Source organism: Trachypithecus francoisi, unplaced genomic scaffold (genome assembly GCF_009764315.1).
Source record: "Trachypithecus francoisi isolate TF-2019V2 unplaced genomic scaffold, Tfra_2.0 Lachesis_group11, whole genome shotgun sequence".
NCBI classification, from domain to species: Eukaryota; Metazoa; Chordata; class Mammalia; order Primates; family Cercopithecidae; genus Trachypithecus; species Trachypithecus francoisi.
The window spans coordinates 11,919,041-11,941,363 of NW_022681456.1; the positions used below are offsets into that span (position 1 = coordinate 11,919,041).

The 22,323-nt window shown below is 51.6% G+C and overlaps 1 protein-coding gene across 2 annotated transcripts in view; it reads right to left on the minus strand.

Annotated features, from left to right (window-relative positions):
* The window catches only part of HNF1A (HNF1 homeobox A), a 24,293-nt gene extending 2,346 nt beyond the window's left edge, over positions 1 to 21,947 (minus strand). The window contains exons 1-9 of one of the 2 annotated variants that reach the window (XM_033220350.1): positions 21,389 to 21,947; positions 11,783 to 11,982; positions 7,183 to 7,369; positions 6,485 to 6,726; positions 4,357 to 4,508; positions 4,026 to 4,227; positions 2,762 to 2,953; positions 1,072 to 1,193; positions 834 to 978 (exon numbers count right to left, since the gene is read on the minus strand). In XM_033220350.1, coding sequence (XP_033076241.1) covers positions 834 to 978; positions 1,072 to 1,193; positions 2,762 to 2,953; positions 4,026 to 4,227; positions 4,357 to 4,508; positions 6,485 to 6,726; positions 7,183 to 7,369; positions 11,783 to 11,982; positions 21,389 to 21,714 — 1,768 coding nt within the window. In that variant the 5' untranslated portion in view covers positions 21,715 to 21,947. Of the gene's footprint in view, positions 1 to 833; positions 1,194 to 2,761; positions 2,954 to 4,025; positions 4,228 to 4,356; positions 4,509 to 6,484; positions 6,727 to 7,182; positions 7,370 to 11,782; positions 11,983 to 21,388 lie in introns of both variants that reach the window. The other variant, XM_033220349.1, reaches the window with a different exon arrangement.
* Between the last annotated feature and the right edge of the window lie 376 nt (positions 21,948 to 22,323).

Sequence of the window (22,323 nt, forward strand, 5' to 3'; positions counted from 1 at the left end):
TGGTTAAGAGAATGGGCTTTGAGGTTGGACCTGGCCCTGCCATCTGGTAGCTGTGGGAGATGAGGCAAGTCCTTCTCCTCCTTGAGTGTCCACTTTCTCATCCGTAAAATGGGGTGATCATGCAGACGCCTCACGGGGTGAATGCCAGGACACAGAATGGCCTTGGTGGCTGTCATGACACCTGCCAGGGCCAGGTCCAGGAACCTTATAGAAAGGGGGCAGCTTGCAAAAAGACAGGCTGCAAAGCCCAGCCACCTGACTCCAAACTGCCCACTCCTGAAAATGACATCATAGATCACAAACCCAGGTGACCACCCCACCGCCAGGGGTCATTGGAGCCGATGTGAGTGGATGCAGTGAGGCCTGGTGAGCTGTTGTATGGGAATATGAATTTTTCCAATTTCCCAAAAGATGCCAGAAATCTGGATTTCTATGTGAAAATTCCTGATTTTGAAACGTTGGCAACAAATTCAAAGAATGTTCGACCCTGAGCCAAGCCAAACCAAACACGCGCAAGAGTCGCTTCTGGCTCCCAGACCTGCTCCTTATCACGACTTCATCTTTTTCCTCAATCCAGCCCCTGAGATGTTCTTGCAAGGTGGACCCTGTCTTCCTGGGGTCGCCTGTGCCTCTTGGGCTTCATGGGCACACAGGCCATGTCTGGGAGGCGGGGAACCCCACCCAACCCCCCATGCCTGCCAGTGCTTCCTTGTGGCAGCCCTAGGCCTGCTGCATGCACAGCCCCACAGTGACAGGACAGCAATGAAAGGGGTGGGACCAACATGGAAGGGGGCGGGGACAGTCAGGAAGGGGGCGGAGCCAGGGCCTCTCACCCGTGGGACTGGCGCTGAGCCGGTGGGCTGGCTGCAGGTGCTGGATGCCTGCTGGGTCCTGGCTGGGGACGTGGAGGGTGGTGGCCTGAGAGGCTGGCGTGTGAAGCCCGGACTCACTGGAGGCCTCAGTGTCTGAGGTGAAGACCTGGGGGAGCAGAGCAGCCTCCTGAGTCCCGGGGATGTGGGGGTGAGGGGCTCTGTCACAGGCCAAGGGAGGGCCAGCAGGCCTGGACCTTACCTGCTTGGTGGGCGTGAGGCTGGCCAGGGCGCTCAGGTTGGTGGTGTCAGTGATGAGCATAGTCTGCGGGAGCAGGCCCGTGTGGGTGTACTGGGCCACCTCGGGCTTGTGGCTGTAGAGGGCTGGCCGCAGGGGAGAGAGGGGCAGATGTGGCAGACGTGCCTGACAGCCCCCATCCCAGGCCTCAGGACCGGGGAAAGGGGGGCACGGAGCCTGCCGAACAACCAGACTGGGCAGCAATTGGAGATCCAGGACTGACTTTCAAAACTGAGGGCTCCAGATAGAGGGACAGACCCTCTCCCCATTACAGGGAACTGCTCAGCGGGGATTGATGCAGGGGAGCCTGGAGGAGGCCAGAAACCAACTCCAGCTATTGCCACCTGGAGACAACAGGTATGAAAGGGAACGGGAGGCGTGGGTGCAGGGCTACTGTACTAAGCACAGGTGCTACGTACTAAGCGCAGGTGCTCCTGTACTAAATGCAGGTGCTATGTACTAAGCACAGGTGCTACTGTACTAAACTCAGGTGCTGTGTACTAAGTTCAGGTGGCCCCTGTCAAAGAGCAAGGCAGAGGACAGCAGTACCTCCATCTCCAGGCCACCTCTCCAAATAAAACCCCATGTTTTGCCTACAGCACCTCCCCCCACCCCGCAGGAGACACACAGACCCCACAAGAGACACACAGACGCTAGGAAAACTCACATAAACCACATATTCTCACAGTGACTCAGATAAAAACTTAACACACACACATACATTCTCAACCACGTACACACAGAAACATATACAGACCCAAAATCTCTTAACCCAGTCCCAAATTCCAAAAAGGTCTGAAACCAAAAGATTTCCTTAAGATTGGCACTAGAGCTCATTTGGTGGCAAAACCCAGCCTGAACCTGACATGAGGTTGTGAGTGTTTAAACTGCCTTGTAGAAATCCTACTTTGGCTGCAGAAATAGCAGTGCTTTGATCACAGTGAGCTGTCTCAAACCCTGCTGGGAGTGTTATGTGATAGCTGGCATATCCACCAAATTACCTTTCTTTTCTTTTCTTTCTTTTTTTTTTTTTTGGCAGAGTCTCACTCTGTTGCCCAGGCTGGAGTGCAGTGGCACAATCTCAGCTCACTGCAACCTCCGCCTCCCGGGTTCAAGCAATTCTCCTGCCTTAGCCTCCCAAGTAGCTGGGACTACAGGCACGTGCCTCCATGCCTGGCTAATTTTTGTATTTTTAGTAGAGACGGGGTTTCACCTTGTTGGCCAGGCTGATCTCTAACTCCTGACCTCAATTGAGCCGCCCACCTTGGCCTCCCAAAGTGCTGGGATTACAGGTGTGAGCCACCACACCTGGCCCCAGATTACCTTTCTAAAATCTGAATAGATCTTAGAAATTCATATGGCCCTAAGAGTTTCAGAGAAACACAGGCATGCACACACAAATGCATGCACAACTGACCCACACCCAGACATGCACTAGGGATCTGCTCACACAAGCAGTCATGTGCACACACACACACAGATATGTGCATTCACATGGGAACACACTGGCCTGCAGACACCCTCAATTACGGAAACACACTTGTCCTGGAGACACACTCAGACTGCAACGCCTGCCAGGCACCCCCTTCCCCTGCATCCATTGACAGCCAACCTCTATCATCATCTCCCCCTGTGTGGGGCACAGGGTGCTCACCATGGGGGCTCTGCAGCTGGGCCATGGTGGCCATGAAGGGGCTCTGGGTCACATGGCTCTGCACAGGCGGCATCAGCGGCTGCTGGTAGGAAGGGTGCAGCGGCTGGGAGAACTGGACGGGCTGTAGGGTGGTCAGGCTGCTGCCCATGCTGTTGATGACCGGCACACTCTGTGCCTGCGTGGAGGCCAGGCCTGGAGTGGAAGGGGCAGGAATCAGCTGGGCTCCCCAGTTACACCCCATCACCCCCCCCCCCAAGACCTCCCAAGGGCACCACCTCTCCTTCCCAGAGCCTGTGGTTTGGAGGAGGGGGCAGGATGGTCAGGAAACAGCCCTCCACTGGGACCTGCCAGTAATTTAAGTGGCTCTGGCAAGTCATTCCCCCTCTCTGAGCCTTTAGTTCCTTATCTAGCTAGTGGGAGAGGCAGGCAGTGACTTGTTCAAAAGTCGTCAAACTGAGGTTCCCTTGAGCCCTGGGGTTCCACAGCAGTGCAAAGGCCCTGGAGTTAGCTCTCTGCTCCCCTCTCCTAGCAGCTCCCTATCTATCTTATGTACTGGGCTTCTGCATAATTGTACCTACAAATAAAGGCTTTCTGGGCTTAATTTTTCTTCATAAAACAAAAAACTTAGAAAACATCAGTCCCCCTTACCCTGCTGTAATTTGCCCGTAGACCCTTCACCTTCTGAGGTACCACAGAATTGATGTATTATGCTTAGTGCCTGCCTCCCTGCTTGAGTTGCTGAGATTTTGGTCTGTTTGGTTCACCCGGGTATCACTGATGTAGCACAGTGCCTGCTCCAGAGTAGGCACTGGATAAATACACGTTGTATGAATGAATGAATAAGTGAACAAAGGAATCAATGAGCCGGGCGCGGTGGCTCAAGCCTGTAATCCCAGCACTTTGGGAGGCCGAGACGGGTGGATCACGAGGTCAGGAGATGGAGACCATCCTGGCTAACACGGTGAAACCCCGTCTCTACTAAAAAATACAAAAACTAGCCGGGCGAGGTGGCGGGCGCCTGTGGTCCCAGCTACTGGGGAGGCTGAGGCAGGAGAATGGCGGGAACCTGGGAGGCGGAGCTTGCAGTGAGCTGAGATCCGGCCACTGCACTCCAGTCCGGGCGACAGAGCAAGACTCCGCCTCAAAAAAAAAAAAAAAAAAAAAAAAAGGAATCAATGAATCCCAGTGGCTCTTCCAGCTCCTGGATTCTGCGGTTGCCCCATGAGCCTCCCACCCAGGTGCCCACCCATCCCCTCCAGCTTACCGATGACCAGGGTGGAGGCACCTGTGTTGGTGAACGTAGGACCCAGGGAGGCAGGCTCACCAGGCCCGATGGTCATGACCCCAGGAAGTGAGGCCATGATGAGGTTCTGGGGCTGCTGGTTGAGGCCTGGGGATGTCTGCTCCAAACTGTGCAGTGCCGTCAGGGTGCTGACAGGGGGGAGGGGGCCCCCAGCTGCTGAGACCTACAAGGGGAAGCCAAGCTGAGTCGGGGGTGGGGGCAGGGTCCCGACAGGGCCTCCCTGGGGACTGTTCCAGAATCTCCCTGCCAAGGAAAGATGAGGTTGGGTTTTCCCTACAGGCAGGATGCTCACCAGCTTGGCTTCTGTACTCAGCAGGCTGTGGCTGGGCTCCAGGCCTGTGGGGGACACTTGGTGCAGGGGTGTAGACACTGTCACTAAGGGGCCGCCACTGCTTGAGGGCACTTCTGAAGTCTCACTGGTCGCAGGCTGTCCATAGCGCACACCTGGAGAGGGAAGCAGTGTCCTGCCTCAGCACCCCACTTCCCAGCCCTCCCCTGCCTCCATAGCCCTCATCGCTTCAAACTCCATTGGTCTGCTTAGGCCAGCTGCCTGTCGGTCTTTATGCAGCCAGCAAATCTGCCTGTGTTTCTACCTTTTGCCAAGCCCTGGGTTAGCTGCTCCCAGTTCCTTGAAGGCTGGGACTGCATTTATTAGCTCCATTCCCCCCACTGCCTAGTTCTATACCTGACATGCAGTAGGTGCTCAGTGGAAGACAACTGAACTGAATTTAACTGAATTTAGTTGAGTTGAAATGAATTGAATTGATACAATCTGAAATGAATGAATTGAATGGAATTAACCCAAATCAACTTAGGTTGAGTTGAGTGGAATGATATGAAGTGGAGTGGATGGTGTGGAGTAGTATAGATTGAATTGAGTGGAATGAGTGGGATCAAGTGGAACGGGTACCGTAAAGGGTGGAGAGGATGGGTGGGAAGGAATAGAATGGAGTGGAATGGTGTAGGGTGGAGTGGATGGAATGGTGAGGAATAGTGTGGAGTGGAGTGGAATGAATGGAGTCGTGTGAACAGAGTGGAGTGGAATGGTATGGTATGGAGTGGAGTGAGTGGGTTGGAGTGGAGTGGATGGAGCAAAGTGGAATTGATGAAGTATGGAGTCATGTGGGATGAAGAGTGGATGGGACAGATAGAATAAAATGGTACGGAGTGGAGAGGAGTGGAGAAAAGAGTGGGTAGAGTGGATGGAGTCACATGGGTGGAGTGGATGGAGTGGAGTGGATGGAATGAGTGGAGCGAAGTGGATGGAGCACAGTTAAATGAAGTAGAGGGAGTGGAGTAGATGAAGTTGAGTGAGTGGAGTGGATGGAGTGGAGTTGAATGGAGTGGCTGGAGTAAGTGGATGGAATAGGGTATGGAGTGGATGGAGTAGAGTTGAATGTAATAGATGGAGTGCAGTGAATGCAGTGGGGTATGGAGTTGATGGAGGGGAGTTGAATATAGTGGGTGGGATGAAGTTGGATGGAATGGATGGAGTGGAATGAATGGAGTGGAGTTGAATGTAGTAGATGGGATGAAGTTGGATGGAATGGATAGAGTAGAGCTGAATGTAGTAGAGTAGAGTGGATGGAGTGGAGTTGAATGTAGTGGATGGGATGAAGTTGGATGGAATGGATGGAGTGGAGTGGATGGAGTAGATGGAATAGAATAAAGTGGATGCAGTGGAGTTGAGTGGAGTGAATGGAGTAGAATGGATAGATTGGAGGTGAATGGAGTGGATGGAGTGGAGTTGAATGTAGTGGATGGGATGAAGTGGGATGGAGTGGAGTGGTTGGAGTGGAGTTGCATGTAGTAGATGGGATGAATTTGGATGGAATGGATGGAGTGGAGTGGATGGAGTAGAGTTGAATGTAATAGATGGGGTAGAGTGGATGGAGTGGAGTTGAATGTAGTGGATGGGATGAAGTTGGATGGAATGGATGGAGTGGAGTGGATGGAGTAGATGGAGTAGAGTGAATGCAGTGGAGTTCAGTGAATGGAGTGGAGTGGATGGAGTGGAGGTGAATGGAGTGGATGGGATGAAGTTGGATGGAAGGATGGAGTGGAGTGTATGGAGTGGAGTTGAGTGGAGTGAATGGAGTAGAGTGGATGGGTGGGGTCGAATGTAGTGGATGGAGTGGAGGTGAATGGAGTGGATGGAATGGGGTGAATGGAATGGGGTTAATTGTAGTGGATGGAGTGGAGCGGATGGAGTGAATAGAGTGGAAAGGAGTGGAGTGAATGGAATGGAGATAGAGTGGAATGGATGAATGAACAGAGTGAAGTGGAGTGATAAGGAGTGGTGTGAATGGAATGGAACCAAACTGAAGTGCTAAGAGGTTTAGGTGACTGCTGTCACTGGGACAGTCCTCCCCAACCCTCCCACCTTCCTGCGTGTCCCCTGTCCCCACAATACCACTCACCGTGGAGCTTACTGGGGGAGAGGGCCGGTGGGGGCAGGCCAGGGGAACTGTGAGCGGGCAGCGCAGGTCCTGGGCCTGGCCCTGGTGGGGGCCCACTGTATGTGTCCATGGCCAGCTTGTGCCGGAAGGCTTCTTCTTTGCGCCGGTTGGCAAACCAGTTGTAGACACGCACCTCTGTGACGAGGTTGGAGCCCAGCCCCTGTGCCTGTGATGGGGACACCCCCCTCTGGATGCATTCCGCCCTGCAGAAATAGCCACCCATGAGTCTCCAGGCCAGGCTCAGAGGAACCCTGTCCTGGACATGGGGGGAGGGTTCTGAGAAGTTGAGCTCTGCCTGAGGGTTTGAAGCTGGCAGATCTGGGTTCCAATGCCAGGTCTGCTGTATGACGTTGGGCAGGTGACAGTCTCTCTGACCTCAGTCTCTCCATTCATAAAGTGAGCAAAAGAGCCATAGGATTGTAGAGGGAATCAGATTAGGTGGGCATCCATGGAAGGGGTTGCTTGGTGTCCAGGGTGCAGGAGGGCTGCGAGGAATGGGGTTAGGTTCAAGTATTCTTAATTTTCTGGGCCAGGCTAAGCCAATATCAGGAGTTCTCGGCGACTGGACAGCCTTTTACAGGACCTAGAGTCACCTTCCCCTTCCCTGGCCTTGCCACAGCCCAGACCAAAACAGCACTGTTTCCCGCCCGCCGTTGTACCTATTGCACTCCTCCACCAGCGTCTCTCGCTCCTCCTTGCTGGGGTTCTTCTGCCTCTCATAGGCCTGGAACAGGATCTGCTGGGATGCTGGGCCCCACTTAAAACGGTTCCTCCGTCCCTTCTTGGTTGGTAGCTCATCACCTGTGGGCTCTTCAATCAGCCCTCCCTGCCCTGCATGGGTGAACTCTGCAGGCACAGAAAGCCGTGAGTGGGGTACTGGCCACTCTCAACTTCCCAGGTCAGTTTCCCTGACCTTGCCCTTGATTCTTTCTCATTGCTGGGGTGCTGAACCAGAGGAGCTTATAGCTAGAACTTAGAAATCATCTAATCCAGTGATGACAAACACACAGCACATATGCTATCACTTTCTTAACCAGTGGCCAAGGCAAACATCACTAATCAATCCCTGAATGCTTTCCTACCAACCCAAGATATGATCTCACAATTCTTCTCAATACAAGACTGCAGGTAAGCATTAGCATTTGTTCCTATTTGGCACATTTACTATCCCCGTTTTACACATGAGGAAGCCGAGGCTCAGAGAGCTTACATATTTTTCCAGGGTCATGCAGTACAGCAAAAACTTGAGCCATATGTCCTCAGTAGATTCAGAATCATATTCAGCTTTCCAGACTTGAAAATCAGGCTTTAGGCCGGGCGCGGTGGCTCAAGCCTGTAATCCCAGCACTTTGGGAGGCCGAGACGGGCGGATCACGAGGTCAGGAGATCGAGACCATCCTGGCTAACACGGTGAAACCCCGTCTCTACTAAAAAATACAAAAAAATTAGCCGGGCGAGGTGGCAGGCGCCTGTAGTCCCAGCTACTCGGGAGGCTGAGGCAGGAGAATGGCGTGAACCCGGGAGGCGGAGCTTGCAGTGAGCTGAGATCCGGCCACAGCACTCCAGCCTGGGCGGCAGAGCGAGACTCCGTCTCAAAAAAAAAAAAAAAAAAATCAGGCTTTAAATGTAAATGTTAGCTAGAGGAAGAGACCCAACCAGCCGTCATCAGCTGATACCACTTTACTGGAAACTAGTCTACTGGATTATCCCTGAGCAGGCCACCAAAGGACTGGGACACACAAGTGCCAGGACAGCACTTTATGAGAAGAGAGGAAGGTAGGTTCTGAATCAGGGGCACAGCAGCAGCAGGGCCCTCACCATCTCAGTGCCAAGAAGCAGCAGCGGGCACAAGTGGCTAGGACTACAGGCGTGCACCACACCTGGCTCATTTATTTTTATTTTTATTTTTATTTTTTGTAGAGATGGAATCTCCTTCTGTTGCCCGGGCTGTTAAAAATCCCCCAGGGAAAGCTATTAGGCCCAAGTGATCCTCCCACCGTTGCCTTCCTGGGATTATAGGTGGGTGCAAGCACACCAGGCTGGGAGCTGGTAATATTCTATTTTTTATCTGTATTGGAGTGTTCACTTTGTGAAAATTCATTGAGCTGTATGCTTTGGATTTGTGCACTTTTTATGTTAGACTTCATTTAAAGGTTTCTGTTACAGCAGACACAGTGGTGCGTCATTCAGCTACCTGAGAGGTTATTCCAGCCTGTCATTCCAGCTACCTGAGAGGCTGAGGCAGGGATCACTTGAGCCCAGAAGTTCAAAACCAGTCTGGGCAACATGGAAAGACCTCATCTCAAAAAATAAAATAAATAAAAGTTTGCATTATTAAGTATATAAAAAAAGAGTCATTCAACTGAAAGTAGCTGAAAAGAAGAGCTCTTTTCCTTCTGAGGTTGCTAAGCTGATAGGATGGCAGCCCAGGGCTTCCAGAACCCATCTTTGCCTATGTGAGGAGAGCCCGTCTGAGAATGAAGCCAACAAAAAAGAAAACAGAGTCAGGAAATGCTATGTGAACCTCATTTGAGCCCCTTGATCTAACCATGCCTGAAGCAGCCCTGGACTCCTCACATTGCATCAGTCGATACCTTCCCTTTTCTGTTTAAATCCCTTTGAGTTGGGGTTCTGTCCCCTGTTACTGAAAGAGTCCTAATACTTCAGTCATATATTGACTCTGCATCTCAAATTCTCCAATTTCTCCTTACTTTTAAGTTAAAAATCCCCCAGGGAAAGCTATTTGGGCCAGTTTGCATCTTTATTCTCAGCTCTAGGCTGAAGTCCTTGATGACATTTCTAACTGTTAGAAAATTTTAATGCATTTTATCGAATATTGTAAAATTTCTTTTAGTGATGGTTTTAAGAGAACACTATTTCTCTCAGAAACTAAATCTAGTTCTAACAGATTTTCAAAATCTTTATTGTTTCTTCTCATACAAATTAAAATAGTATTAAAATGTACTGTTTTTCCAAGTGTGTATTACAGCACAGTAGAGTGTGAACACCCCAATAATTGGGATGAGGGGTAGCTATAGAGTCAGGATTAGAGCCGTCTATTGCATGCATACATACATACATACATACATTTATTTGTTTGTTTATTTACTTGACAGAGTCTCCCTCTGTCACCCAGGCTGGAGTGCAGTGGTGTGATCTTGGCTCACTGCAACCTCTGCCTCCTGGGTTCAAGCGATTCTCTTGTCTTGGCCTCCCTAGTAGCTGGGATTACAGGCGTGTGCCACTATGTCCAGCTAATTTTTGTATTTTTAGAAGAGACGGGGTTTCACCATGTTGGCCAGGCTGGTCTCAAACTCCTGCCCTCAAGTGATCCACCCTCCTTGGCCTCCCAAAGTGCTGGGATTATAGGCGTGAGCCACCGCCCCCGGCCTACATACTTTTTTTTTTTTCAGCAGTGATTTTTACTGTTGGTGGAAGTGTAAATTGATATAACTTTTTTGGAAGGAACTATGCCAATATGTACCCAAGATTTTAAAGCAGCTATTCTGTGTTCCAGCATTCCACTTCTAGGAATTTATCTTACAGACACAGTCACATGTGAACACGCACTTATATAAATAAGGATGTTTTTTGCTGCAGTTGGTTGTATTCACAGATTGCAAAAACCCTAAAAGTCCTTCAGTAGGTGGCCAGTTAAATAACAGCCAGCAGCCCTTATAAAGAATGAAATCAATCAGTCTCTCAGTGCCAATATGAAAAGATGTACAGGATCTATTGCCAAGAGACAAAACACAATGTGCAAAATAGTGTGTCTAGTATGTTCCCATTAATCAGAAAAAGAGCAAGAAAACAACATATCTATTGCTACTATATGCAGAAAATCTCTCTGGAAGGATACGCAAGAGTCTGGGAATTTCAGTGGCTGCTTTAGGGGAAAGACATCTAATTTTTCTTATAAACTCTGTTTTTCTTTTTTTTAACCAAATGTGTATTGCCCTTCTTTCTTTCTCTCATTCTTTTTCTTTCTTTTCTTTTCCTTCTTTCCTTCCTTCCTCCCTTTCCTATCTTTCCTTTCTTTCTTTTTTAGAGGAGGAATCTTGCCATGTTGTCCAGGTTGGACCCGAACCCCTGGGCTCAAACAGTCCTCCCACCTCAGCCTCCCAAGTAGCTGAGATTATGGCACACCACCATGCCTGGCTATTTCTTTTTTAAAAAAAAACCTGGATAATTAATAAATGTCAAAAAATGTTACACATAGATAGAGGTTGGAAGGTGACAGTGCACCTGGGATTTGGTGGGGTATGAGGCCTGGAGAAGAAAACCACCATTCCCTGAATAATAGGGCTCCCAGAGCTTCCTGAGTTTGCAGTGGAGGATTTCCTGAGCGTAGACCTTGCCTCTGAGCCTTTACTGATGCTGTTCCTTCTGCCTGAAACACCCTTCCCAGTGTCTCCAGGGGTCAAAATTCAACTCCCACTTTAAGACCTAGTCTAAAGGTCATATTTGCAATGTGAGCCTTCCTAATACCTCTGCCTTCCTGAGGAAGAACAGGTCACTCCCCAGTCGACAGTCAGCTCAGCACCCTGAAATGCTTTGTGTAATACTCTGCACTGGACCAGGCACCCCAAAAACACTTGATCAATAGTAGCCATTATTATTATTGTTGTGGCTGCTGTTGTCCTATTCTAATACATGTCTCACTGGATCCTAATGATCTTTTCTCCCACTTTCCCACTTAACCATGGGCTCTTAGAAAGCAGGGACCCAGGCCGGGTACGGTGGCTCACGCCTGTAATCCCAACACTTTGGGAGCCTGAGGCAGGTGGATCACCTGAGGTCAGGAGTTCAAGACCAGCCTGGCCAACATGGTAAAACCCCATCTCTACTAAAACTACAAAAAATTAGCCAGGCGTGGTGGTGGGCACCTGTGATCCCAGCTACTCTGGAGGCTGAGGCAGGAGAATTGCTTGAACCTGGGAGGAGGAGGTCACAGTGAGCTGAGGTCACACCATGGAACTCCAGCCTGGGCAATAAGAGCAAAACTCTGTCTCAAAAAAAAAGAAAGAAAGAAAGCAGAGACCCAGTTCATTCATCTTTGGATGTTCAGGACCAAGCCTACTCCTGTCCCACAGAGCGCCTGGTGCAGAATAGGTAATAAATGCAGATTGAATCCCACTGACTTCCTTTCCATCTACCTGTCTGTGCAATGGGGATGGTGAAGCTTCCAGCCCCCAACTATGAGTTAGGGGAGAGTCCTGGGCCCTCCCAGGGAAGACGCGGGGTAGGGTCGTTACTTACGCTGTGCCACCTCTCGCTGCTTGCGGACGTACCAGGTGTACAGGGCGGCCCGCTTCTGCGTCTTCATGGGGGTGCCCTTGTTGAGGTGTTGGGACAGGTGGGACTGGTTGAGGCCAGTGGTGTCGACCACCTCCCGCTGTGGGATGTTGTGCTGCTGCAGGTAGGACTTGACCATCTTCGCCACACGCCATGGGTCCTCCCTGGGAGGAGGGCAAGGACAGGGTCTGCTCAGCAGGGGGTATCCCTCCCTATACGTGGGGCTGGGGCCCTGGGTGCTGGAACCCTTGTCAGCCCTGAGGGTGGGGACTGTGCATGAAAGCAGTTATGGAGCCAAGGGGCCTACACTTGGACTCAGGGACAGGGAGATATGGTCATTTATGCCAGGACACAGGGACACAGACACCCGGTCATGAGGACAGAGACTTGTAGATGCACACACATGACAAACGTGGACACAGGCCTATGGACCCAGACACTGGAACAGATAAAGGCTTAGAAACATGGATACACAGACATATGGACACAGATGAAGATATATGGATAGATGGATGGATGGGTGAATGGATGGATGGGTGGATAGGTGAATGGATGGGTGGGTGGGTGAATGGATGGATGGGTGGATGGATGGATGGGTGAGTGAGTGGATGAATTAGTGGATAGATGGATGGACTGGTGGATGGATGGTAGGGTAGAATGGATGGACAGGTAGATGGGTGGATGGATTGGTGGGTGGATGGATAATGGATGGATGGATGGATGGATGGATGGATGGATGGATTGGAGGTGGGTGGGTGGATGGATGATGGATGGATGGATGGACAAAGGAGACCTGCTGGAAAAAGGAAAGCATTGAATCTGAAAACAAGGAAAGAAATATGGATTCTCCAATTTTACACCCGGGGTCACTGAGGCTCACAGAATTTGCATCATTTTGTCCCTTGTCCAAGGTCACAGGGCAAGCAGAGTCCCATCCACCTAAAAGGATTCAGTTCTAAGATAGCCTTTCAGGCAGAAAATTACAAAGTCAAAATGCTTCCTGAGGCTGGGTGCGGTGGCTCACACCTGTAATATCAGCATTTTGGGAGCTGAAGTGGGAGGATCACCTGAGGTCAGGAGTTTGAGACCAACCTGGCCAACATGGTGAAACCCTGTCTCCACTAAAAATACAAAAATTGCCGGGCATGGTGGTGGGAGCCTATAATCCCAGCTACTTGGGGGAGCTGAGGCAGGAGAATTGCTTGAACCTGGGAGGTGGAGGTTGCAGTAAGCTGAAATCTCACCACTGCAGCCTGGGTGATAGAGTGAGACTCTGTCTAAAAAAAAAAAAAATTCCTGAAAATCTGCACCCTTGGCTGTGGCCAGGCCAGTTTCCCCACGCACCAGAACAGGCAGCTGGTTTTTCCACAGAGTCCCAGGTGACAGGGTTGACATTTAGAGGCCTCATAGTACCAAAAATGCATGTGAACACTGCAATCCCACTCTGTGGGCTGAGATTCTCCCACCAGAGAGACTCGAGGGACCCGATGCCACCTGTGACTCATGTCTCTGCTCACTGTAGGTCTCCCCATGGGGGACAGAAGGGATCAGACAGCCTGAGGCATATACATGTTCTCTCCTCCTCTCCTGCTCTGGCTCAGTCCCCACCTCTTTCTCTCTCCTTCTCCTGAACTTATATTTCCAATATGTCACAGATGGGCCAGGCGCAGTGACCCACACCTGTAATCCCAGCACTTTGGGAGGCCAAGGTGGGCGGGTCTCTTGAGGTCAGGAGTTTGAGACCAGCCTGGCCAACATGGGGAAACCCATCTCTACAAAAAAAATAAATAAAAATAAAAAATAAGTCAGGTATTGTGGCAGGCGCCTATAATCCCGGCCACTCGGGAGGCTGAGGCAGGAGAATCGCTTGAACCCGGGAGGCAGAGGTTGCAGTGAGCCAAGATCACCACTGCATTCCAGCCTGGGCAGCAGAGTAAGACTCCGTCTCAAAAAAAAAAAAAAAAAAAAAAAAAAAAAAGTTACAGATAAATACAGCTCAATACAGCAGCACTGAAACAGGCAGACTGGGATTTGAACTTGGGTCTGCATGATTCCAAAGCCTGTGCTCTCCCCTGCCTCACTGAGCAATTCGCTTCTAGAATTTGAGCCTTCTAATATTGGCACAGGTGACAAATGGCACAAGTAGAAGGCAATTCCTTGCCACGTTGCTTGCCATAGAAAAGATGAGAAGCAACGAAGGAGCCCAGCAAAAGGATACTGATTAACTAAATGGAGGTGCATCTGTTCAATGCAACCACTGAAAAAACCCCATCGAGGAAGCTCTGTGTGCCCAGATGGAGCAGAGTTTATCTGGTGTGTCTGCTATACTGCTATTTATGAAAAATTTGAAGTGAGGTAAAAGAGGATTTCTAGAGGATTTCTCCATATTTGTGCACATGTAAAATACCAGAGGGCACTCACGGAACTGGGGACTCTGCTTGCTTCCAGAGGAGAACGGGGTGCTGGGGATGGAAGTGAGAAGGACAGTTTCCTCTGGTGTCCGTGTGTACTTTGTAAATTACATAACATATCATATACTTTATATGCATACATGATTTTTATTTTTATTTACTTATTTATTTTTTGAGACAAAGCATTGCTCTGTGGCCAGGCTGGAGTGCGGTGGCACGAGCTCAGCTCACTGCAACCTCCACCTCCCGGGTTCAAGCGATTCTCCTGCCTCAGCCTCCCGAGTAGCTGGGATTACAGGCACGGGCTACTATAGCCAACTAATTTTTATATTTTTAGTAGAGACGGAGTTTCACCATATTGGCCAGGCTGGTCTTAAACTCCTGACCTCAGGTGATCCACCCACCTTGGCCTCCCAAAGTGCTGGGATTACAGGTGTGAGCCACCGCGCCTGGCCAATATTTATTGTTATGTATTTGTTTTTCTTTTTAGAGGCTACTTGTTCTGTCACCCAGGCTGGAGCTCAGTAGCGTGATCATAGCTCACTGTAGCCTCAAACTCCTGAGCTCAATTGGTCTTCCCACCTCAGACTGCCAAGTGCTTGGGACCACAGGCACATGCCAACATGCCCAGCTAATTTTTGTACTTTTTTTTCTTCCTTTTTTTTTTTTGATAGAGACAGGGACTTGCTATGTTGGCCAGGCTGGTCTCAAACTCCTGGGCTCAAGCGATCCTCCTACCTTGGCATATGTAATATTTACAACTGAATTGTAAACCAGCAACGGTGGCTCATGCTGGTAATCCCAGCTATTTGAAAGGCTGAGGTGGGAGGATCACTTGAGCCCTGTAGTTCAAGACCAGCCTGGACAACATAGTGAGACTGTCTCTATAAAAAAATAAATAAATTAGCCAGGCATGGTGGTGCACACCTGTAGTCCCAGCTTCTCGAGAGGCTAAGGTAGGAGGATTCCTTGAGCTCAGTAGTTTGAGACCAGTCTGGACAACACAGTGGGACTCTGTTTCTACAAAAAAGTAGAAAAATTAGCCAGGTGTGGTGGCACAAGCCTGTAGTCCCAGCTACTTAGAAGGCTGAGACAAGAGGATCTCTTGAGCCTGGGAGGTTGGGGCTGCAATGAGCTGTGATCGCGCCACAGCACTCCAGCCTTGGCGACAGAGTGAAACCCTGTCTCAAAAAAAAAAAAAAAAAATTCTGAAAACTCATGTTTCTTGAGGATTTACTGTGAGCCAGACACCGTGCTGAGGGCTGGCCAGTTACATCTTATAACCCTATGAAGTAGACGCTGTGCCCATTTCACAGAGGAGAAAACTGAGGTTCATAAAGGCGCAGTCACTTGTGCAAGGTGATCTAGTTGGGACTGAAAAATATTTCATGTTCCAGGAGCCCCCCCACAGGCCTCTCCCCAGCTTCTCTCTCTCCCTTCTTTCCTGGGCTCCTAGAATCCTCTCTCCTTCACCTCGCCGCTTCTCCGGTTGCCAGTCAGAGCTCTGGGAAGGGCAGTACAAAGTCCAGCGTGGTGCTCCGTGGCAAACATGTTTATCTGATCCTAGAGCCAGGCTGCCCGATGCCTCCCCTCCCCCATCTGCAGCCATCACCCTCCTGTGCCGTGTCCTCCTGTGTCCTCCCTTCCTCCATCCTTCCCTTCTCTCTCCCCCAAAGAGAATAGGGTCAGTCTTCCTCTCACCAGAGCCTCTCCTGGGCTCAAACCAAAGATTTGCTATGTGCCCCTGTCCATCTGATTCCATGTCTATCTGTCTGTCTCTCTCTCTCCTTTCTCTCTCTCTCTCTCCTTTCTCTCTCTCTCTCTCCTTTCTCTCTCTCTCTCTCCTTCTCTCTCTCTCTCTCTCCTTTCTCTCTCTCTTCTCTCTCTCTCTCTCTCTCTCTCTCTCTCTCTCCTCTCTCTCTCTCTCTTCCCTTTCTCTCTGTCTTTCTCTTTCTCTCTTTCTCCCATACCAGGTCAATTTAAGTTGAACTTGAAAATACAACAAAGGCCAGCCACCCTGCACGAATATCTTAGAAACAGAAGATAGGCTTTTGAATGTGAAAATGGAAAGCAAACTGTTGAAGTGAGCTGATACGAATGTTCCACTTTTAAACAATTCCTAGTAGAGTTGGGCAACAAATCCATAACAAAAAAGTGAATTTTACATGCCAGTTAGGAGACAGAGAGCCAAGGGGGCCTGACTTTCCCTTTTCTGGGAGAAGCCTCCTGTGCCACTTTTTTCTAGAACCTACTGAATCAATGTCTCTCTCTCTCCCCACCCCCACTCTTTTGCTATCACTTTCTTCTATCTGTCTGTGTGTCTCTTACACACACACACATACACACACACACACACACACACACACACACACACACACACACAGTCTCCAAGGGCCTGACTCTTTTTGAGGGCAGCTTCTCCAACTGTCCTAGCTCAGAACTGAGAGGCCAAGGCTGCACTCGATGGTTCATGCCTCTAATCCCAGCACTTTGGGAGGCCGAGGTGGGTGGATCACATAAGGTCAGGAGTTAGAGACCACCCTGGCCAACAGAGTGAAACCCTGTCTCTACTAAAAATACAAAAATTAGCTGGGCGTGGTGTCATGTGCCTGTGGTCCCAGCTACTCAGGGGACTGAGGCAGGAGGATCACTTGAACCCGGGAGGCAGAGGTTGCAATGAGCCGAGATTGTGCCACTGCACTCCAGCCCCAGCAGCAGAGTGAGACTCTTATCTCAAAAAAAAAAAAAACAACAATAAACAAAAGAACCAAGAGGCCAACCAAGTCTCCAGGCATCTCCTGCTTTGACTCTAATGGGTTTGAGAGTCAAACCAACATGGGTTCAAATCCCACCACTGCAACCTAGCCGCACGTGCTCCTGTATGACCCACATCTGCCCTGTAACGTGGGGAAAATCCACCCCTACCTCACACCGCTACTGGGAAAATTAAATGAGCTTCAAATAGGGAGGATGAACTTAGGGCAGTGCCTGGCACACAGTAAGTGCTGAATTTGTGGAATAATATGGTCATCATCATCATCTTAACAATGCAGCCCTGGAGACCCTTGACCCCACACAGCAGAGCCCAGGAGAGGTGAAGACCTGTCCACATCTTCCTCCTCTCTCTCCTACCCATTCCAGGGTCAGTCGAATGTTCAAGGCTTTGAGCCTCTTGCCCTCTGGCCCCTGGAGTTTCAGGGCATGCAAGGTTGTGGTGTTCATCCCCACATCTGGAGGGGGAGCTGACTTCTCAGTGTGGGGGCTTCAGATTCTTTGCTTAACCTCCGTGTGCCTCAGTTTCCTCATCTGTGAAATGGGGCTAATGATATTTCAGACTTCAGAGATGGTGGGGAGGGAAAAATTAGCTTAGCGCATTTTGTAAGCCCTTTATGAACTCCGAAGCACTATATGGAAGTGAGTTGATGGTCAAGTTGAACAGCAGGAATGACTGGGAAAAGTGCAACCTCGAGGTTGCTGTATGGAGCTTGAGGTAGGAAGACCCAGGTCCAAGCCCTGGCCTGCCTTTAGTCCTTCGGAAGAGTTTCGTTTGGTAAGGCACTGCCTCTCTCAGCCTTAATTTGCTCATCTATAAAATGAGATCACTAATAATAACTGCTGTGTATTGCACTTACTACATGTGTACTCTACAAGTGCCATGCCATTTTACCCTATGGACAAAGGTTATTGTCATCTCTACCCTGCAGACAAAACTGAGGCTCAGAAAAATAAAATCACCTGCTCAGGCTAGAAAGGGGCAGAGCTGGGATTAGGATGCAGGCAGTCGGGCTTTTGTCGGGGTGTCAGATCCTCTATCCTCCCTTAGCAACTGTCTTCCTGAGTCTCGGTGCCCTGATCCTGCCTGATGGGCAGGATCAGAGCACTTCAAGGTTGGGGTTTGAAGGCCGGGGGCAGTGGCTCACAACTGTAATCCCAGCACTTTGGGAGGCCGAGGCAGGTGGATCACCTGAGGTCAGGAGTTCGAGACCAGCCTGGCCAACATAGTAAAACCCCATCTCTACTAAAATACAAAAAATCAGCCAGGCATGGTGGTGCGTACCTGTAATTCCAGCTACTCGGGTGGCTGAGGCAGGACAATCACTTGAACCCAGGAGGCGGAGTACAGTATGCCACTGCACTCCAGCCTGGGCAACAGAGCAAGACTCTGTCTCAAAAACAAAAACAACAAAAAAGAAACAGGTTGGGGTTTGAGCTGATCAGGGACAGAAAGGACCTGGGAGGACACCCAGGAAGGAACCCTGGGTCCCAGTTTCTCCCTTGGCCACATCTCAGGCTGCTGGACCCTGGCCAACAGGGCAGTAGATACCTTCAGGGCCTCAGAGAATCCCAGTCACTCACTCATTCCTGCTGTGCATCAGCCACTGGGCAGGATGTGGGTACAAGTGGTGAATAAGGCAACACAGGCCTTGTCCTTGAAGAGCTGCTATTTTCACGGCAGGAGATAGAAAACAAACAGATAAATCAGATGATCACAAGTCATGACGGAACCAGAGAAAGTAAACGACAGCAGTGGAAGAGAGTGATGGGGGGTGGGGCCCCCTTTTGGATGGAGCAATCAGGGAGGTGAAGGAGAAGGAACCGGCCATGGGAAGATCTGGAAAGGGGTTCCAAGCAGCAGGAAGAGCATGTGCAAAGGCCCTGGGGTGGGAATTGGCTTGGGGTGCTGAGGAACAGCAAAGCCAAAATGGCTACAGCAAAGGCAGGGAGGAAGAGAAAGACCTGGGAAGAGATCCAGGAATTTGGTGGGGTGGAGGGAGGGGAACGAAACCAAGGCAGGGAGTTTGGATTTTATTCCTTGGCCAGAAAGGGAAACTAAGGCAGAAGGAGAGGAACAGACTTGCCCAAGTTCACTCAGGGAACTAAGGGGCAGATCTGAAGAAAGAGCTCAAGTTCCTGCAGTGGTCACAAACATGGGCCACCCCGGGGAGACCTGGGACCCAGGACCCACCCAGCTCCTTCCCAGACACTGACTTCTCCCAGGAAACAGCTTGCTACTAGACATTCCGCCTCTGTACCATCTTCCCAGCCTCAACCTCCCCGATGGCCCAGGCCTTCAACAGGGGTCCCCCGCCCCTTTCTCCCTGGCCCGTTCCCCGACCCTGACTCTGGAGGCCCCACTTTTTTCACTCAGGGCGTTTTCCGATCCCTTTTGTTACCTGAACAATAAGTAACCCAGGTAGTTAGTTATAAACTCTGCAGGAACAAGGAGCTGGTTGATAATTTATAGCAACATCTCAAATTTAAATGGAAAGTAAATAGCATGCTGTTAGCATTAAAGAAAACCCAATCGGGGCAGGCGGGAAGCACTCCAGCCTCCTTGCAAGCTTGGGGCACCTCATTCTCTCCCGTGCCCCTTCTCCCAGCTGGGTCTGAGCCCCCACCCCCCTGGCTCCTCCGTTCTGCTTCTCCCAGCTTCTCTCTCCATCTCCCCCGATGCCCTCTTTCTACACTCTCTGCCTCAGCTTCCAGGTCTCTGCTGGTCCCTAGGAAGCACTTTGACCTCTGCTTCCCCTTCAAATGCTGTGGATCAAGGCTCCCCCAACCCCACCATCCCACCAAAGGGGGCTGCTGACCGAGAGAGCTCACGCAGGTAAGAAAGCATCCCCTGCCCCCACCCTCACCCCAAAGCCCCCAATCCCATGTGGGGCCCTGGGCAGGTCCGGCCCAGCCCCACCCCGCCGAGTTGCCTTCGCCCTGGGTCTGGGATGCCTGACTCTCTGCCCCTCCCCTGCAGCTCTAGAGTCCTTTGCCCTCCTCTTCCTGCCAAGTCAGGGGGCCCTGACTGCTCCCCGGCCCCTGTCCAGGCCCTCGGGAGGCTCCCTGAGGCCTCTGGGAAAGCAGGAATCCACCAGCCCTCCCCCACCCCAGCTGGGATCAGGACCTTGGACAGAAAAGAGATGGGTCCCTTCAGAGCATCTTTGGGACTCGCTGTCTCTCTGACTCCGTGGCCACCCCCTGCAGGCCTCGGGCCCCTGGTCATAGCAATTGACAGCAGCAAACAGAGTAGGTTTGGGGCCTCCGTTGGGTGAACTTAGTCCAGCTCCTTCCCCGCTCTAAGCCCCAGTTTCCCCATTTGTGAAGCAGAGTCACTAATAGCTTCTGCCCAGGATTTCTCTCACTGTGAAGGGAAATTATTCCCGTGAAACCTCAGCACAGTGCCCAGGAAGTAGTGAACCTCCCCAAGCAGGTGCTGTAGGGTGAAGGTCAGGGAGCCCCTGGGGAGGGGTGGCCCCTGCAGCCCCCAGGCCACCTTCCTTCTCCCCCACACCCCCGTCCCCCACCCCACTAGGTGGGAGGTGGGTTGGCCCAGATCTTTCCAGGCCACCATTTCCACAAGTTAATGATCACAGACCTTATCAGAGCCTTTTGCCGTTTATAAATTTATAAAACAAAAGAGAAATAATAAAGCATGTGGGTAATTAGTAACTAGATCAGCTCTGCTGAGGAGAGGGGAGGCATCGAGCTCAGGACCCACCCAGTTCTCCAGGAGACGGGGAGTCCGCCAACGGATGGGAATGTAGAACGGGGAGCCTCTAATGGCGCCTGCTGGTGAGGTGGGGTGCCTGTGGCCACACAGGAAAGGGGAGCAGCTCCCACCTCGAGGCTCTGTCTGCCTCAGGTAAGAAAGACCTGGGCTTCCCTGGCTAAATGCATGAGTCCCTAGGAGGCCAGGGAAGCCCCCAAAACCCCAGCTTCAGGCCCTCCTCCCTGGCAGTGCTTCCTGGCCCCCGGAGCCTACCCGCTGAGGGCTCAGTGCGGGAGTTAGGGTCTGGAGAGTATACGTGATCCTAGTGGCTAAACATTTCCACCACCCCCGCCCCAGTTCTCCAGGCATTTGAGTTGTGAACTCACCTGCTTTTTCTCCCATCTTAGACCCCCCGGGAAATGTCTCCTGCCCAAGGACTGGGCTGAAGGCCTCAGCTCGTGGGGATTTGGGACTCTGCAGAGGAGCAGTTCAGGGGCTGGAGGCTCAACCCTCCAAGCAAGGGCCCCTGTGCTCTCATGGACCCTGTCCCCCTTCCCAGCAACTAGGCTAAAGGCTGAAGCTCATGGGGACTCCACTCAGAAGGGGGGCTCATTCGGAGCTGAGGGGGCCCCTCTAGGCTCTTCCTGGGAGCTGGGGCGGGGAAGGGCTCCTTACTGCAGAAGAGTCTCCACCACGGCTTTCTGGTGGGCCGCCTCCTCAGGGCTGAGGTTCTCCAGCTCTTTGAGGATGGGTGGCGTGAAGTCTTCCCCATCGTCGTCCGTATCATCCTCGGAGCCCCGAGTCTCCCCCAGCCCATTGGGCAGCTCAGCCAGCTCCCCTCGACCGCCACCGCAGGACTCCCCCTTGTCCAGGGGGCCATCTCCAGCCAGGAGGTAGGGCCCCGGCTCACCCAGTGCCTGGATCAGTGCCTCTTTGCTTAGCCCTGACTCGAGCAGGGCCGCCAGGAGCTCCGTCTGCAGCTGGCTCAGTTTAGAAACCATGGCTCGGCTGCCACAGGGCCACGCGGCCTGGGTCCACCACGCTAGCCGCCTCCCCCACTGCGTGGGTTGCGTTTGCCTGCCAGCCGGCAGACACAAACCAAACTCCTTGCACCCACTGCCCCCCCAAAACCCCACTAGCCAAGCCCCGTGGGCACCCCCAACCCCCAACCCTGGCCCCGGCGGCCCGTGAATCAGGGCCCCTGCCTGCTCTGTTTACATTGGAGCTGGGGAAATTCTCCAAGGTTCATATTTATCCGTGTGCTTAGCGAAGGGACTGAACTTTGGACTTCAGCCCTGCAAAGTGCAGGCCTCATGGCAGCGGAGAGGGACAGGGAGCTATGGCCTGCAATGGGAGTGGGCAGAGGGGAGGGTGGGGGAGGCGCAGGTGAGGGGCCCTGAGCAGCTGGGATGGAAGGTGCTGGGAGCCAGGGAGGCCATTGGGCGAGCAGCATTGGGTCCCACCCCCGAAAGAAGCTTGTAGGGGCATCATGCTGAGATAGGAGAGCCAAAAATGCTTGCTGCTTACCAGAGCAGCCGCCACAGGGAGCTCTGGACAGCTGGGCTAGCTCTTCTTAAGGGCAGAGGATGCTCACGGCCATTCTGGGACTC